This window comes from Penicillium verrucosum, assembly GCF_028828655.1.
Source record: "Penicillium verrucosum strain IBT 35672 chromosome Unknown utg000004l_segment0_segment0, whole genome shotgun sequence".
Classification (NCBI taxonomy): Eukaryota; Fungi; Ascomycota; class Eurotiomycetes; order Eurotiales; family Aspergillaceae; genus Penicillium; species Penicillium verrucosum.
Genome location: NW_026643213.1, coordinates 1,920,477 through 1,938,560, shown reverse-complemented (window position 1 = coordinate 1,938,560; position 18,084 = coordinate 1,920,477). Strand labels below are relative to the sequence as shown.

The window sequence follows — 18,084 nt, the reverse complement described above, 5'->3', positions numbered from 1 at the left end:
TAAAGACAGCAAGGGGACATGAACATTTACTTATCACGCCATATTTAGCATATGTCTCGCGTTGGCCGCTCTACGTGTGGGCCCTCCGAGACGGTAGAACTGACAACGTTGATAACGGAAAGGTTTGCAATTGCCGAAGTGTGATATGCGTGGGTGATTTAGAGTCCCCAATTGCGAGCTGGTAGGTTGACTTAGGGAGGCCTAGGCTCAAAGTGGAAGCGCTTTCTGCGGGATCGTGGATATTGTAGATCGGAATGTGTCCGGATATAAGAGATTTCAAGCAATTAGGGATAAATATACAAAAGTAGACAGAGAGCCGACGAATGTTGTGTATGTAGTTGGGTGTTGGCTTGGCCGAATCACGCAAGTATAGTGGAAGTGACGTTAGGAGTCCACGACTCCACGAGTCGGCAGAGCCAAATCAAGCAGGGATGTTTCGCTGGCTCCAACTTGTTTCATGAAGATCTACATGATATACTCCATAAAAGTTGTATGAGTATGGAGTTGTCTATACTATATTAGCTAGATTAGTTATATTGACATACGTGGAGTGTGTCTTAGCATCTATTCAATAAAACATTAACTACGGAGTATATGATATATGATATGTTATTGAACATGATATAGATTGTGTTTGAATGAAATGCGAAAAAAAAACAAGAAAATATCACGCCATAGTGGCCCCAATGGCATATCCCATCGATGTCGAGTCTACGAATGAATTTGACTCTTTTCAAATCACGGCGATTGTCAGAAGACGCACGCCATTCTTCTATCACGCCATTTTCAGTATAATATGCTAAGACGCTGATATCGAATACTACAACAAATACTCCGTATGCTTGTATACGAAGTACCTTCCTCGCGTAACCCCGCAGGCTCGTCGGCTCGCGATGATAACGGAAAGTTGATGCTGAATTGCCATTCCACAACCGTAAACCCCCGCAATGATGGCGTAATTCGTGTTGTCTCGGTTTGATCGTGCCGAGATGGATTATATATTGGCAGGAGTTAATCCTCCACACGAAGATACGGAGAGACAGATCTGCTCACTTTTAAAATTCAATCCTAAAACATGGCCCCCTCCCTCACTGAATCAGTAGGCCTTCGGGCCCCGCCTGTTACGCTTCCGCTGAAGTCGGATGGTGGCTACAACAAGGAGAACTTGATAGGATACAAGATCGAAAAGGAGCGTGAGATTAAGGGCACAGACAAGCTACCTCCTGTATCATATCCGGAATATCTGCCCGTTTGGGATAATGAGACAGAAAGGTATACCTCTACCCGAGCCCTAATGCCGCCCCGCATCCCCATGAATATCATACCTAATAGACGTCTAGATACCCTCCTCTTGAGCTCTTTGAGCATTATGACCACGGCAAGGATGCCGACGCCGCTTTCCCAGACCTGTTTCCCAAGGACCAAGTCGAGGTTGACCATGTCACTCCCTTCATTGGCTCTGAGATCCACGGCGTGCAACTAAGCCAACTGTCCGACAAGGGCAAGGATCAATTGGCCCTCTATGTTGCACAGCGACGAGTTGTCGGTGTGTAATCGGAAGCATTTCTCCGATCTCCATCGCTCTTATAAGCACAAGTCTAACAAGTCTAAACAGCCTTCCGCGACCAAGACTTCGCATCCCGCCCGATCCAAGAGGTTGTCGACTATGCTGGATACTTTGGCCGACACCACATCCACCAGACCTCGGGGGCCCCCAAGGGGTTCCCAGAGATTCACCTTGTCTTCCGCGGTGCTGACGACCGCACCGGTGATACCTTCCTGAAGCAACGCACCAATACTATTACATGGCACTCGGATGTCACCTTCGAGAAGCAGCCCCCCGGCACAACTTTCTTGTATGTGCTCGACGGCCCCACCACAGGTGGTGACACCCTGTTCGCCGACATGGTCCAGGCATACAAGCGCCTGTCGCCTGGCTTCCGGGAGCGACTCCACGGATTGAAGGCTGTACACTCCGGCCTCGAGCAGATTAATGCTAGTTTGAATGGCGGTGGTATTGCCCGTCGTGATCCTGTTACCTCGGAGCACCCCATTGTCCGAACTCACCCGGTAACTGGCGAGAAGGCACTTTACGTGAACCCTCAGTGTAAGTCTGCATCAACACATTTGGATAAGAGATTTGTAAAGCTGACATGTCTTGTTCTTGTCGCATAGTCACCCGGTACATTGTTGGATACAAGAAAGAGGAATCAGACCACCTCCTCAAGTTCCTATACGATCACATCGCCTTGTCGCAGGACCTGCAGGCTCGTATTCGCTGGAAGGCTGATACCGTCGTTGTCTGGGATGTAAGTTATAGCATCAACCTGTTCTTTCTTCAAAGAGAACAGATGCTAACCTTCGCAGAACCGTGTCGCATGTCACTCTGCCGTTTTCGACTGGGAGGATGGCCAGCGCCGACACATCGCTCGTCTCACACCCCAGGCTGAGCCTCCCTATGAGACACCTTTTGATGGTTAGATGGGGCACTGGAAGCCTTCGAATTTAAATAACACATAGCTACGATAATCTCAAGCCCGAATTGAGAAGAAATGAATAACAAGGAATAATTTGGTTGTCATGTCTGCATTATTAGCGTATCCTGCATCTACCATAGGCTTTCGTAATTTGTGTCATACAAAAAGCCCAACAACTCATGCCTTCTGACGCCTGAAACAACTCAAAAGTCCAACATTCCACTCATTAAACCTCCTAGCAGAGAGTGGGAGCATCTCATTACTCCCAGTCAACGCTTGCGACATTGTTTCAAATATCATAGATGGCAATTCCAACTCTTCCACCGACAAGGGCGATGGATTCCCAATTTCCGGATGGAGCAATTCGTCCACATCTGGAGACTTTTGGTAGAATATTTTCATCGCTTGCTGAGCCATGATACTACGGCCTGCGCTAGAATTCGAGTATCGCATATCGGGATTGAAGACCCAAAGCTGCCAAGTACAAGATTCGTTAGCCGGTCTCGTCTATAGGTTTTGCTCTCCATAATGCCTCAAATTCGGAGGAAACTTGAGTGGAATGACATATCACTTACCACGAGACCACTCTTCTGACCACAATGGACGACGAATCGCCGGGCGCTTTCTCTCTCGATCAATTCAAGTAACTGTGCAGCAACGATCGTTTCTGTTGGGTGGACCTCCCACTTTTCGAGGTCTGCTTCATGGCTGAGTGAACTGGTATTCAGGGATACGTTGGCCTTCAGCAGTCGCCATCCCTTGGCGATTGGATCTTCCATGCCAATTATGGAATTGCAGTTTGCGCAGTCGAGGGTTCGTGGTGTTGAGACTTCAATGTTTGTTTTTTGCTCTTCGTCATTGCCCTGAATTGCATTGCTTGTCAGGAATTGTAATCGTAACGTGATTGTAATTATTGCGTCGCATAAAAGACTTGGAAGTGAAGAGAAAGGCATTGTATTCAATCTCGCAGTTATATAGATATTGCACACATCACATCACGCAAGAAGAATAATATAATGTAACCCTTGTAATCACGCCCGCTCCACTGCTCAAGTAGCCGGCGCTGAAAATAGAGAACACCTTGGGTGGCAAAACAAGGAAAAAGCAGCTCACACAGGTCCAGTATCGCAAACGCAAAGAGCGAAATCCATCTGCAGAGAGAGGATAACTACCCCTCTTGTCCGTGATCCTGTTCCTGTGAGAGGACCACCTTCTCTTTGGATTGCTAGTACACAAAGTGCATGTCGTCCATCTTGGGCAATTGTATCGGAGGCCACCCCACTGAAGACTGAGTGGCCCCCTTCTAAGTTGCCCGGGTCCAATGGGATAAAAATCAGGCTGAAACAATGGGGTAGAAGAGAGGGATGTAATAATCATACCTTTTTCAATCCTGTGCAGTCTGTTTCAGTGAGAAGGAAAGTCGCAACATCAACAAAAACCGTCCCTGAAATAGCCACAACGTGGCTGTCCGCACCATATCCTTTTGTCTGTGCAGTTTGTTCCTCGATCTCGAGCGCGGTGTCTTTCTCGTCTTTCTCGTGGCCTTCATGGGGGTCAGGTTTGTGGCAATGCCAGAAATCCATCATTTCAGCCCAGTTCCCACTGGGAAGGTCTTTCCAGATCCACCCCACGGTAGGGCTTTCGCCTGATCCCCGATCAACTGACTTGGATATTAACGAGGAGTCAAGAAATACTTGTGCACACTCTCGACAACGAATACGAGTGGAGGATGACATTTCATCCGCTGTCCATGGTGAAAATTCATCGATTAGTTCATCGCGAGGCGCCAGCGCCTCTTCGTCGGGATCAACCTGCATGCGAAAAGAAAAATCATAGCTGGAATCCCCAGTGCCATTGGGATCTGATTTTGGTGCTGGTCCAGAGGGTGTTTTCAACACGCGCCGAGACGCGTCATTGACGCGTGCTGGCAGTTTGATCGTTTCTGTGACATATTCAAATGGATTTGATAGGGAGACTGTGACTGCTTTTCTTGATTCTGAAAGTTGGATATCTGGTCGGATTCCATCAAATCTTGCCGTCCCGGGAAGGGACACGTAAAGGGTTATCTGGCGGATGTTCGGTAGAAACTCTGCGTGTAGGTAGAGGGGTACATCGGGATCCTGCATTGTGGAAGTCGTGTACACGAATTTGTCCCAGGCAGGGCTGGTGGTCGATGCCTGGCAGTGTTTGGTGCTCCTAGGCTAGAAAGATAAGGGGAAAGAGAGTGAGTAACCGGAGCAAATATTTAGCAATCATGTAGAACTGAGAATTCTGACTGTCTAAGGCCATGAGAAACATGTCGCGCTTAAAGGAAATTAGTTGATGCCAGTGGTGATCTCGGCCCCAGGGTCCGCGTTTCTCACATGCAAACAATGCAAACACCGATCACGTAAATCTTTACTTCCCTCCCAAGGTCGTAATGCAACAACAGCGATCAATCAACATATGTTGTTTGATTATTCATTAAATCGTATATAAATTTGAGCTGAGTGGAGTGAAAAACCAGCGAACAAAGCCTACAGCTCATATCCGACAAAATTACCTCGCCAACGCTTGAACTCGGTCACAAATCGCACAGCAGCCTTCAAGAAGAAGCTATCAGAATCGCCCCAAGTGGAAGCCAGTTCCTTCAGTGCTCGGGTGGTCTTTACAAAGTACACATTGGTCGAGAATTCACCATTGATGGCTTTCCCAGCAACCCATTCCCAGTCCTTTCCGTTCAGATCATAATTCCGGATTTGGTCCATTTTGATCTCAGGCCGCAGTTGCGCGACGTAGATGCCAACGCAAACTAACCACCATTGTCGAAGAAGAGAAATTTGGAACTGGGGGGGTATGAAAGGCAACATGACGCGGACAGCGTGGCTGGTTGCGAGGTTCAAAGCGAAGAACAAGTCGTAATGCCCGGTCGAATCGACTGCAGTTGTTCCAACTAGCAAGGCAGCTGCAAGCTCTTGGCTCTCGCGGAACTGTTCAATTGGATTGTCGATCTTCCATGCCTTCCAGTGGTTGAGAAGCACGGCGTTCCGGCTGACGAAAAGGGTATCGAGGTTGTCGCTGCCGGGAGTAGGAAAGAGGCCATCTAAGTCCTTATCTTCCCGGACCAGGTCAATAATTGCAAAGATTGACTTTGATTCATACGACGCCTCATTTTTCGAGTGATTGGGGTCCTCCAAGGACTTGTATATGTCATTATGGCAGGTTGCTGCAAGTCCGAGTGCTTCCATTGCGATCTCACGACTGTCCATTTCAAAGGCGTACGCAAAATGGATCAATGGCAATCCGACTAGACAGGTGGTTAGCATGTACAAAGTCAAGTCTAGCCTTCTCGGTGAGCATTGAAACGTACGAGAAGCCATTATAGAATCAAACATGGGCTCCTTGCCGGTAAACAGGTACTCAGCCACGACTTCCTTCCAGTCATAGCTGAGGTGGACCATTTCATCTTCAAAGAAATCCACGAACGCTCGATCAAATCTGCATGGTGTTAACGAAGAGTCCCAAGCGGAAGAAAGGCCGAAACAAGTCAGGCAACCCACCCTCGACACCCCAGGTGGCCTCGCCAGTCAAGAGTAGTGATTTCAGCCGGTGATCCCTTCCATTTAACTAGATCAGATACTTCCTCCTCATATATGCGGCCTAAAGTATCGGCGTCTGCGCCTTGCAGAAAGGAGGAGCTCAAGAGCTGCAAGCAGGTCAATGACACGGACCAATGGAAAGGAATGCATACATAGAAAGCCCTTGCTACAAAAGGCAATGCATATCACTCACGTGTATTAACTGATTAGGGAAGTTCCGACAATCAAACAGCGAGTTCTCGACATGGTTCAATTTCAGTAGGTGCTTGAATGCCCGGGCTGGCTTGTCTTGAGCTGTCTCAGTTTCATGAACGTTGACGGGGGCAGATCGATCGCCAGGGTGGGCGAGGATGAAAACAAGCTAAGCGATGGTAATGATGGCCACCGAACAGTGAACATCGTGACGATGAATGAGGTCTGTGTGTAGTTGTTTGGATGGGATTGTTGGGGAATCGTCACGTGAAGAAGAAGTTGATATCCATGGATGACGTAGGAAACTTTGGGTTATCAATCTAGTCACATGACAGCCAAATAAATCCCAACGTTCCATCGGGCGGCTTGCTCCAAAAAATATACGATATTTCAGTATTATCAGTATCGTTCAGAAGTACTACTGATTATCACATTTTAGATATGGACACTTTTATCATTCCAAGGTTTCGAGAGATAACGGCCTGGCTTGCGAGGTATTCTATTTTGAAAGCCTAGATCTTGCACCATCAGGTTACAATATGTAACACATCCTGGCGATCTGGATAACTATTTAATCCTTATGTTGTTCAACAACTGGAATCGGCTGCTCTGGCTGAGCACCAACCTCTCCATTGAAGACTTCCACCGATATACGGGGACCGACGAAATTCTTGCGTCCATCTACAAACCACTGGATGACAGAAATGATAAAGACAATACCAAATGCCGCAACACAGTAATCTGTCATGTCGAATTAGCTTTGTGCTTCTGCATCATCAAAAGAGAGAGAGCCAACTCACTCATGTTGCTACCAGTGGCAGGGAGCTCAGGGGGAAGAGAAAGAGGATAGTAGTCAGGGCAATGTACGCCAACGAGATCTGAGAAGTTTTGAGTCAGTAACAATTTCGATGAAACCCTAGGGGAGGATGTCATACAAGGTTGACGGTCCAGCCAACGATTTCTGGCAGGACGAATGAGCGCTCAGGTAGCATCGTTCTTCCTCGACAGCAGTTCACTGCAATTGGTATTCCATATGAGATGCCGAGCAGCACCACTGATGCTGAGACAATAGCATTGAAAGCGCTTTGGGGATGTTAGCAAGATCCAGTATAGAACGTTATGCGCATGCTTACCTGGATGAGCCCAAGAAGATACACCCGAAGATAGTGATGAGACCAAGATTGAGATATAGCGAGTTCAAGGGGACATTCAGCTTGGGGTGAACGCGAGAGAAGAAGGGAGACGCAGGGAGACCACCATCACTATAAGTAGTATCAGCATAATGGCTAATTTTGAAGATCAAATGCCCATAATAACGTACCGCGCGAAGGCATAGATCATACGACTGCTAGTGGTCATAATAGCGATTGCAGCGAACTGAGCGCAGACTAGGGGGAAGCTTGAAAGGGTGTCAGTACAACAAGAAAGCGACGGAATAGCAGTGAGGCCTACATCAAGAGACAGATAGCGCCGGCATTGTTCGAAGTGGCATTCGTCATGATTGCAAGGAGCGGAGTTGCCGCTGACTCAATAATTTTGTTGATATCACCAGCCACAAAGAGCAGTACAATAAGGAAGACTGATCCAGTGAAAGTACCGATAAGGACACAAGCAATCATGATCTTGGGTCCCTCAACCGAAGGGTTGGGAATTTCTGTAGTCCATTAGCCTCAGATTCATGATTAAGGTGCAAACTTCTGGAAGCTACCTTCAATCATGTGGGCGACACCATCAAAGCCAGTAACACCAAGTCCGCCTTGAAGAAGCTATGAATATGTTAGATATGCTCATGAACTTTCGTATCAAACGACATACCCCAAGCAACCACGCAATTCCATCAGGCCCTACAAGAGTCAGTTCAAGAACATAGATAATGATAGGAGAAACTTACATCCTGTTTCATTGATGAAATCACTGAAGACGAACCTGTTCTCTCTGTCAGTCATTTGGCGTTTAGGGAAGTGTCAACCAGGTAAAACATACTTTCCGGAGTTATAATTTGGCGAGGCACACGAAAGTACGGTGATGCAAATGATGGTAAATCCTGTCAGGGACCAGAGGACTGTGGGAATTAGTAGAAAATCCCCGACAGCTCGATATAGGGTATCTCACAAGCTCCCTTGGTGACATAAGGCATAAGGTTGTTCATAAAGGCGTTGATGAGGAAGGCAATGATGTTGTAGCCGCAGTATATTAGGAATTGGTGCCAGCGCTGGGGGTTATAGCCCTGGATGTGAAAGTCAGTCAGATATATCATCAATATTGTAGCCTAGAATAACTCACCGGGTTCATAAGAGAGATCGCACCCTGGATGAGCTGACTGCCCAAGAGACCAGCAGTGGCGACCAGCGCAACCCAACCAGAGCAGTTGATCCAACCCGTAATCCAGGAAAGAATTGGCATCCATTTTCTCCATGAAGTTACAGCGACCCAATGGTATTGGCCTCCTGCAGTAGGGTATGCAGAAAGAAACTCGGCTAGGGAAGTGGCCATGCACAAATTACAGATTCCTGCTGTAATAAGACCTATTGGGAGTCGTGTCAGCTCTATATTTTGACAGAAAGCCGAGCGGATACATACCCCAGACAACACTTGCGCTGCCTCCCGAGGACAAACTGAGTCCCAAACTTGCCGACAACGCGGTCCATGACTGTCCAGCGTTAATTGTTGATTCTTATGGAATTGTGTATACTGCCGGTCGCGTCACATACATTTAGAATGGCAAAAGCAAGACCCAGCATGGAACTTAAGAAGGAACACACAGGTTAGCACAATCCAGGAAGTTGTGTTCAATTGTAGGACATACATCATGGAGAAATTTCGCTTCAGCTCAGACTTATGACCCAGCTGGGCCAGCTGAGCATCATCGCTATTGTATTCGGCTTTGTCCATGGTAAGTATTATGTACCACGTACAACAAGTGATGAAAAGGGAAAAGAAAAGATAAGGTCAGACAAGGAGGAACAGGGATCTTAAGCAGGCCCCCGAATGAAATGACATGACCAGTTTTCGAATATCAATTCTACGCCCAATCTTCCCTTCTGTACTACCGTTGGCTCCCCGCGGGGAAATTAGACCGAGTACAATACACGGAGTAGCGTTAGGTAAAGGATTTGGGGTATGGAACCTTGGGTGTCCAGAAGAAGATAACCGACCGTGTCTGTGACTGGCCCGGCGGACCGAGAACGGCCATTTCAGCCAGTTACAAGCTGCAAGCTGATCGGGCCCGTCTAAGGCTGGATTGTCCCGGTCCGACGATCCATGGCTTGCGGCGGCAGCCCCAGTGCTTGTGCCCTTATCGACGTATGATTGGTTAGTTTTGGACCCACAAGTCTGACTAGCGGGAATGAAGGTTACTGGGGGAAGTGGACGATCTTTGGGGACGGATGAATGGCGAAAATATATTGTGGGATGTGCATGATAAATCAAGGTATATATTGCTTCCAAGGGCTTGGCTACCATCATTGGCTTTACTTGTTGTTGTAGGCTACGGTATTTGCCCCTGTTTGAGGAATTAAGCCAAGATGCCAAGGGAAACGAATTTATGTGGAGCGGTGGGCCGTAACCCTTCGAAGGTTATCTGTAGAGACAAATACTCCTATGTAAGAAGATATCTCTTTCACCGGGTGGATTCCAATGCTCTTTCTTATCCGCCACATATTAAATCGTCTATCAGTACCCTTGGAGGGAAAGTGCGGTTCCAAATTTGGCTTTGGTCTGCGTATCAGCCATTATGCCTGGGTATCTATAGATGTTTTGCTCTTCAGAATACGCACTGTTCTCTAAAAGTATTTTAGAATCACTCCACCCACAATGTGAAACATAGATATCATGCCAGTCCTTTTTTGGGGCGGGGAAGTTGCCGCTAGAGAAAAGGAAAGAAAGGGAAGATAACGAAATTGACATTGAGAATCAGGGTACATAAAACAAAGGAAAGCAACTTTGCTTTCTTTCAGTATCGTAGGATGTGCAAAGCACACATGTGCATAAATTGCCCATCCTCAAACCATATCTTGACATCATCCATGGAAATTTCAAACTCAAAATTCCCAACCTTTCCTTGTTCAAACAGCACCTAGGCAGGGCAGGTCATGGCTTGCTTCAGTAAGCACATGTAAATTAGGTAATACAAGAGCCCCTCCAGTTTGACAGATATGACTACTCATCCTGTCCCTCAGCATGCAGCAGGAACCAAGCCCCAATGCACTCGTTTCGAATATGCTCAATCATATCGGCTTCGGTCCACACAGTAAAAGCGCGACGGAAGATTGCAAACGATCGCTGAAACTTGTCAAGGGCGGGGTCAAGCCTCATCATCTTCATGTAGCTGTCGGACATTGATCCCGTCCTGGGGTGCGTGAGCATGGCAGTGCAACCACGGCACGAGTACATAAGCTTGCGCGTATTGCCTCGATTGACGACAGGAACCCGACAGGAAACTGCGTGGTGGTGAGCATTCTGATGATAGTTTCCCATTGAGATGAGCAAACGCAGTTTGACGGGGATGGGTGAATCCAGGGGAGCAGCGCGATAAACGTCATGCGGGTTTTCCACCTCAAATTCTTCGTCATCATCATCCTCATCGGAAGTTTCTTCTTCTCCATCAATATTGAACGGGGTGCCCTCCACAGCACGCTTAATACCCTTGCGGGTGCCGTACATCTCCAGGGCTTTGGTCAGCGCCAATTTGACAGGAATAACCCAAGCGCCAAGATCGCCCAAATCAAAGCCATTCTTGCTCAGCTGCGGCAGATACACGGTTTGGGTATTGATGAGATCGGTTAAGTCAAGGCCAAAGATCATGGCTGCCTGTCCGACGGGGAGACACCAGTATGAGTGGTCTTCGTGCAAGCAAGGGTGGCAGATACGCTCCATTGTAGGTAGGTAGAGTTGAACGGACGACGCGCCGCATACCACGCACTTTTCACCTATGATTGCCTCTTTAAGATCATGAATGGACCAGTTCTCATGGATCTGAGACTTTTTGAGAATCTTCGGCATGCCGGGGGCCCACTTTCTCAGAAATGCAACCGGGCTTTCCTGCACAAGCTGATTGGCGATGCGGTTGACGTATGACAGACTTATGGCACTAGGCAAATCCAATTTGTTGATAATCATGTCGAGGATTTCGTTCGGGAGATGTTTCATATCCCCCAAGTCCTCCGTGGCCTTCCCCTTGGGTCTGATATGCTCCGGCACAGGCCGCAGCTCGAGATCAACGATTCCAGTTTCCAGGGTACGGGGGCTCTTGGCAATGATTCTGAGCACCTTGGCCGGCTCCCAGTTGATAGCAAAATCATGCCCCAAGGTCAACTGCTCCGGGTCCAGCGTGAGATTCATTGTGGCGAGACGGTGTATAACCCGCAGGAATATGAGATTGGATGTGTTGGAGAGAACGCACTACGAGAAACCTCCGGTTGGAGAAACTCGTGAAAAACGCGTGTGGTCAACGAATGGAAGAACACTATCAGTGTCGTGTCAGTGGATGATGTGATAAACACTCTACGTGGATGAGAACTCAAACCTGATAAACACAACCCCTTGTTGAGAAGGGTGGGAAATAAATAGATGAAAAGATATTGAGAAGGAAGGAATATGGGAAGAGAAAGGAGGAGGAGAAGTGAGGGAAAAGAAGTAGGAGAGGAGAAAGAGACACAACCCCCAATTTATGGAGGGACGTGAATCGGAAAGCGCGGGACTGAGGCCTGGCGTAGCAAACGCGATATCAGCCAGGCTGGAAGTGATACTTTGCTATATTTATTCATGATACACTACTACATTGTTTGGAGGCGAGGCTTTCAGTGAGGTCGTGGTCGTGGACAAGGCTCAGTTAGAGGTCATCCTGCACCATCAGGCCTTTCATGTGCGCTCTCACTCTAATCTGCTTGGGTAAATTCGGAGTGAGTGCATGAGCGTCAACATACAATGGTTTCTAGGATGGTGCAGCTTGGTCTGGAGCCCATTACAAATAGGGGGATGAGCCCTTGAAGTTACAATATACGACAATGAGGAGGTGGTCGAGGTGCTCTGCAACGATGTCACGATCCCCATTGGAGATTCCACCTTGAACGCGCTTCTTGGGAAAGAAATGTATGGAATGAGTCCGAGATAGTCTGGGTAACTCTGTCCAATTGCGAAGAGAAATTCTTAATATGAACATATTCTGGTACACGCAATTGTTTTTGTTTCGACAGACGATAAGAAGGACCCGTGGACGAGGGTGATGATGACTGCAACAGTAACAAGGAGGATGTCATGGGTAATTAGGTAGGTTAAGTCCTCCTAGGTAAGCTTTAAAATGCCTAGAAACACCCATGGTACTGTCTGTAGACGCGCGGGTAATGGTGGCTCTATCCATGGATATCAATGGCTAACCTTAATTTAAAGTCCAACTGTGGCGTCGTGACTGGCAACGACCTTCGGATACTGTGATCGCAAAGGAACTTAGAATAGCAATACGATACCCTTGCCAATCTGATACAATCAAAAAGAGTCGTGCGTTGAAACATCTCGGGATTTCATCTAGTCTAGCATCGCAGCGTTGGCCTACGTGCGCTCATCGTGACGGGCTAGGGTGGTAATAGCAGAGAAAAGAAGTAGACTTGTACACAGAAACAATAGTTAGGTATATCAAATCAGCATAGTAGATACAAAGGCCGTCTGGTCGACCAGCTGAACAGTGCCGGCACGTTAAAATATACGGACAGTGCCAGACTTTCTATTCAACCTCCTCCATGGGGTTCATCAAGTGATCAGTCCGAACGACGAAATCATCCTCGTCTTCATCATCTTGGGCACTGGCACTATTTGCCATGTCCTCATCGTCGCCGTCAACAGATCCATCAGATTCCGCACCGGTGCGGGACTTTCCCTTCTTGCTGACGCTCCTTCCTTTGCCTTTGCTGCTGGTTGTTGACTGGCCGCTGGCACTGCGGACAACGTTGCCTGGCCATTTGGTCATGCCTTTGATACGACCGGGAAGACTCTCGGTTGTATTACTGTCACCATTCGTGGCCGGTGCCTCTTCTGGTATGGCCGAGCCGCCCTGGTTAAATGCCTCCATTGCCTCCGCTATTGTCTGTGGCGCGGCAGCGGTGGAGTCTTGCTTTGACTTGTCCACTGCTTCGAAGGTTTGACGGATGCGCTCGAAATGTTCAAGTTCCTTGGCACTGCGAGGGGTTAGGATCATGGTATATCACCAAGAGGAGACAAGAGGTAGGGTAGGATGGGGAATGGAGTGAACACGTACCTAACACTTGGCACAAGCTCTCCTTGAGCAGACAGGAAATCTCCCTCTGTTACCATCACATTCACATCTTCCTTCGTGGCGAGATGGTCAAAGAACCAAGCAGTGCTGACTGGACCATTTGGCAGAGACTTGATTTTCTCATCGACCGCGGTGGCCTTTCGGGTGATAGCTTTTAGCATGGCATCAGAACAGAGTGCATACAGATCAGCACCAGTATAAGTCAAAGGAAGCTGTTCCGCAACGCGGTCAAGTGAGACATCGGGTTGGAGAGCGAACTTCCGCGTCAAAGCCTCAAGGATAGTGGACTGCTTCCTATGTGTATCTGACACGCCCAGGTAGAGCATCTTGTCGAAGCGACCGGGGCGGAGGAGCGCAGTGTCAAGCAGATCGGGACGGTTAGTCGCACCAATGACGAACACTCCACCGCTATTCTCCTCGCCGCCGTTCATTCCATCCAGCTCTGCGAGCAGCTGACTGACGATACGGTCCATAACACCACCGCTGTCTCCCTGGTTACCACGCTTGGGCGCAACGGAATCCAACTCATCAAAGAACACAACGCAGGGACGAGCATCCCGAGCGCGTTGGAATACTCGACGCACGTTTGCCTCGGATTCACCAATATACATATTAAGCAATTCAGGGCCCTTTACGGAGAAGAAGTTAAGAGAGAACTCAGTGGCAATGGCCTTTGCGAGGAGGGTCTTTCCGGTGCCGGGCGGGCCATAGAACAAGATACCACTGCGCTTCTTCATTCCCTTGGCGAAGAGCTCGGGTCGTTCGAGCGGCAGCTGAATGGTCTCGACCAAGGCATCCTTAACGTTAGTCAACCCACCAACATCATCCCAGCCAACGTTTGGAATCTTAGGTGCGCCGATTGAATCGGCAAAGTTCTTCCGCGCAGCTTCTACAGCGGCGTCAAAGTCTGCCTTGGTGACACCTCGTGCACCGTCGCCTCCTGCCAGCAGGACGTCTCTGACAAAGACTTCTGATCCGGAAAGCTTCTTGCTAGCCTCGGCCAGACTTTCGAGGCGAGCTGTTCTCGCCCCGGCAGCCCGTTCCACAACGTCAACCAAATCTCCTGCAACAAGAGCTGCGGTCTTCAGAGCAATGGTGCCCAGTTCCACGTCCGCGGACAGTCTGATACTGCGCTCTGCGACGGCATTTCGCAGAATGCCTTCGCGCTCTTTCTCCTCCGGGGCACCCATCTCAAACTCATGGGTGATAAGGCTGCGGATACCTTCGGGGATGGTTTCAACATCAGTGGTAGTCGCAATGACAACTCTGGCATCGTTCAAGACATCACTCATTGCTGTGACAATGCGATCGGCGGTTAAAACTTCGATATGCCTAATCAGCAATGCGGTGCAGTTTGCTCCGCAGTGGAAAGCCCGTTCTGCTCGGGCTTTGAGATATGCTTCGGTCTTGACATCGCCACCATTCGCGCCGCCTTCTGTCAAGATATCGTACGCATCGATGGGAAATGTGTGCAGGCCGATGTCTGAGCACGCTCGAGTTGCAATGGTTGCCTTGCCTATATGCCTTTGCTGGGATCTAAGGAGAATGAAGACAGGCTTCATGCCTAGCTGAATAGCCCGCGGGCTTGTGGCAGCAGACATCAGATCACGGATTCGCTGCTGCAATGATGGTATAAAGGACTGAGGTGGATCAGCAACAATGCCATGAGCCGTCGGGACATCATGGACGCTCTTTGGGATCGTCTTGACGCCCAGCCAATACTCCCACCCATTGCCCAACACGCCAGGAACTCGGCTCACATCGCTTCCAGCCTGTACCATGCGCGTAGTCGCCGGGTCTAGTACAGCAACTCCGCCCCACTGATCTTCGCCTGTCTCCTCCATCTCCTCTACAGTAGTCGGGGCTACCTGTCCGACACGGAACCAAGCGACGCCGATTTTGCGGGCCCCGGCATTATTTGCATTGACGCCTTGGCCCAGCCGGATAGTGATGTCTTCCTCCTGACTAGCACTGTCACCGCCAGCGGTGCCAGAGAACACCGCTCTGCCAAGTCCTTCGTCCACGCTAATTCCGACCAAATCACCACTTTTAAGGATACGCCGGCGTGATTCGAAGTACTGCTTCAATCCTGCAAATAGCGCCGGTTGAAGGACCCGGTCCATCGAGAGGGGAGTGGAAACCTTGAGCAGTGTAACCTCTTTCGCCAAAGGCGGGTTCTTAGCAGCAGTGTTCTTCATCTGATGCAAGAGACCAGGTTTGGAGGAGCCATTAGGAGTAGCGAAGATCATGGGAGAGATCCGCAGGTACTTGGGATTTTCAATATTGCCAAGAAGCAACGGGGGAACGAAAACTGAAGGGGTCAAGCGGGTGGGTGCGCGTTGCGAAACACTGGACCGGCGTTCACCTGAGTGATTAATGGCATACCGTGGCTTAGAGGACGGAAGACCCGAAAGACCAAAAATCTTAACTGGGCGCCAATCGCCCGCGTCTTCAGGGGAGTCGTTGAAACTTCCAAATTTGAGCGAGGCAAACATGTTCAGCTGGGGCTCCTCGGCAGCTTCGATTCTGACCCAATCACCGGAAAAGCATCCAATCTTGGCGAGCGTATTGATATCTACAAAGACAAAGGAGTCGACGTCTTCATCGTCTCGAGGTCGGGGGTGCAGCACCTCATTTGGGACTTGTTGCAGGAGACCTTCCACCTTGAAGGTCTTGCCTCCGCCATGACCAGGGCGCATGGTGGCTGATGTGAAATTTGATGCCACAGATCCGGGGGGTATGGATTCCGTCTAATCGTCGACCGCCGGCTCTAGGGGTCGCCGAAGTCAAAGAAGACATCATCCCCGATGGTGGCTGCGGCAATTCAGGCGCACTGAGAGAAATCATGTCTTCCAGAGAATCATCCGAAGAGTCACTCATGGATCCTGCTGAGCCCTCTGTTTCTGACTCTTCTGCAGCTGACGTTACTTCCATTTCTGTCCCACTTTCGCCAGGCTTATCTTCGGCTGCAGAATAGAATTGTTCGTTGGAAGTGTCATCAGCTTCGTCCTCGGCCACTTGCTTCAGAAGCGCAGACTTCGAGGGCACAGTTTGTTGAGCGCGGAGTCCTTGAGAGCGAGCCTGGACAAGCACAATCTTTGTCGTCGACATCAGCAAACCTTGCGAAACGGGCTCGCAAAATGAGATTCGCGCAGGTGGTGGTGGCGCGTAAGTTATGGGATGAGAAGGGAGTGGAAGGGGCAGCACGTCTCCGGTATGCACAATGCGCTGAGCTCCCAATGCTTCACGAACTGCTGCAGTGAGACGCTGTTCGGCATCCGCTGCAGCCCTTTTCGAATGCTTCTTGGCTTCTACCGAGTTCCCCGACTTCCCCCAGAGTCCATTCGGCCCTTGCCCATTCGTGAATCCACCGCTAAATTTGCTCTGAACATCATCATGATTGCGGAGTAGATGTCGCTCAACGGTCACAAAGATTGTATCGAGATGAATTGGGGCGACATCCAGAATCCGAATCTCTATGGAACGGTGTGCCTGTATGGAGTTGCGTGACGAGTCAACTTTTCCCAAAGCCTGGAGGAAAGGCTGAAGTGAGTCTGCCGATTCGGGAAACAGCACAGTCGAGTGTGACATTGGAACCGGCGATCTCTCTGTTGGCTGGATGCGCACGGGGAGTATCGTCCAGGCCTGATCTTCCACCGAGGTATAAGTGGGCGTATGCGGGGCAATTGCAACATAAAGTACTCCATCGTCAGAAGTCGTGACATCTAGTCAGGGGAAGACGGATCAGTTAATATTGCTATTAAGAACAGTCAAAGGGGTTTCACACTCACCTTGGAGGGCCTGCTGCTGGAAGAGGTCATTCGCTAGATCCTCGGATACTATGCCGACTTTCCCGCGCAGTTGGGGGTCTAGGGCCAACCGTGCTGCGATGGGTGCCTTATTGTTCAATCGCCGCTTTCCGGCTCTTCTTCTCCGTTGTCGAGGTTGTTGGGAATTCTGCCCATACTGTTCGAAGTCCATGGATGCGGTGCCTTGTCGGTTGCCGTCGGTAAACGAAGCGGGGGAGATAGGAGGAGATATGAACGGAATGCAATCACCAAATCATCGGTTTAACAAGCGCCCATGAGAAAATGTCCTATAGAATCCCGCGCCTGATCTAGCGAACTACTGAGGGGAGAAGACGAGGTTCGCCGGATCCAGAATCCGGGGGAAATCAACACGCGGGCATCTCGGCACCGCCCGTCGTTCTGCCATATCCCGAAGCCGAGGTCCAATCGACCGGGGAGAATGTACGCAAATGTGCGGAGGATGAATAGAGAATATTATATAGATGTACATTATAGTTCTGCTGCACTTTCCTTGAATTAACCAGATAATTCCAGTGATACTCAAAAATGTATGGCTCTATGCCCAATCTCAGTCGCAAGTGTGCTCTAACGTCATTGGCTGTTGTCTGCTTGTGATAGCGCGTGGAACAAAAGCTCCCCCCAGCCTTGGAGCTCCAAATGGCTGACATCATTCGGGGTAGGTCCATTCCAATTGAGAGAATCTTAATGAACAGAAGAGCTTGTATTTTGGGCCTTATTGATTTTTTCTGTCATTGGAACAA

General features: G+C 49.2%; 5 protein-coding genes across 5 annotated transcripts; 1 reads left to right on the top strand and 4 right to left on the bottom strand.

The window, feature by feature from the left end:
* Positions 1–1,075: 1,075 nt before the first annotated feature.
* N7516_010144 (TauD/TfdA dioxygenase family protein) lies at positions 1,076–2,481 on the top strand (the record flags this gene model as incomplete). Its single annotated transcript, XM_057222863.1, has 5 exons — positions 1,076–1,272; positions 1,341–1,546; positions 1,616–2,107; positions 2,176–2,309; positions 2,368–2,481. The coding sequence occupies 5 exons, from the start codon at positions 1,076–1,078 to the stop codon at positions 2,479–2,481; spliced, it is 1,143 nt and encodes a 380-aa protein (XP_057070084.1).
* Positions 2,482–2,654: 173 nt separating this feature from the next.
* N7516_010143 (HECT-type E3 ubiquitin transferase) lies at positions 2,655–4,603 on the bottom strand (the record flags this gene model as incomplete). Its single annotated transcript, XM_057222862.1, has 3 exons — positions 2,655–2,951; positions 3,053–3,340; positions 3,857–4,603. 3 exons carry the CDS (start codon positions 4,601–4,603, stop codon positions 2,655–2,657), a joined length of 1,332 nt encoding a protein of 443 aa, XP_057070083.1.
* A 390-nt stretch (positions 4,604–4,993) lies between these two features.
* Positions 4,994–9,139, bottom strand: N7516_010142 (uncharacterized protein; the record flags this gene model as incomplete). Its single annotated transcript, XM_057222861.1, has 19 exons — positions 4,994–5,763; positions 5,827–5,954; positions 6,017–6,162; positions 6,249–6,416; positions 6,873–6,988; positions 7,048–7,125; positions 7,254–7,330; positions 7,381–7,509; positions 7,569–7,646; positions 7,700–7,901; positions 7,956–8,013; positions 8,063–8,091; positions 8,139–8,173; positions 8,231–8,309; positions 8,360–8,474; positions 8,531–8,772; positions 8,828–8,897; positions 8,959–8,992; positions 9,054–9,139. The coding sequence occupies 19 exons, from the start codon at positions 9,137–9,139 to the stop codon at positions 4,994–4,996; spliced, it is 2,640 nt and encodes an 879-aa protein (XP_057070082.1).
* Positions 9,140–10,405: 1,266 nt separating this feature from the next.
* N7516_010141 (F-box protein) lies at positions 10,406–11,587 on the bottom strand (the record flags this gene model as incomplete). The annotated part of the gene is made up of 1 exon (XM_057222860.1): positions 10,406–11,587. The coding sequence occupies one exon, from the start codon at positions 11,585–11,587 to the stop codon at positions 10,406–10,408; it is 1,182 nt and encodes a 393-aa protein (XP_057070081.1).
* A 1,378-nt stretch (positions 11,588–12,965) lies between these two features.
* Positions 12,966–17,495, bottom strand: pex6 (AAA family ATPase peroxin 6; the record flags this gene model as incomplete). The annotated part of the gene is made up of 4 exons (XM_057222859.1): positions 12,966–13,416; positions 13,497–16,218; positions 16,277–17,239; positions 17,306–17,495. The coding sequence occupies 4 exons, from the start codon at positions 17,493–17,495 to the stop codon at positions 12,966–12,968; spliced, it is 4,326 nt and encodes a 1,441-aa protein (XP_057070080.1).
* Between the last annotated feature and the right edge of the window lie 589 nt (positions 17,496–18,084).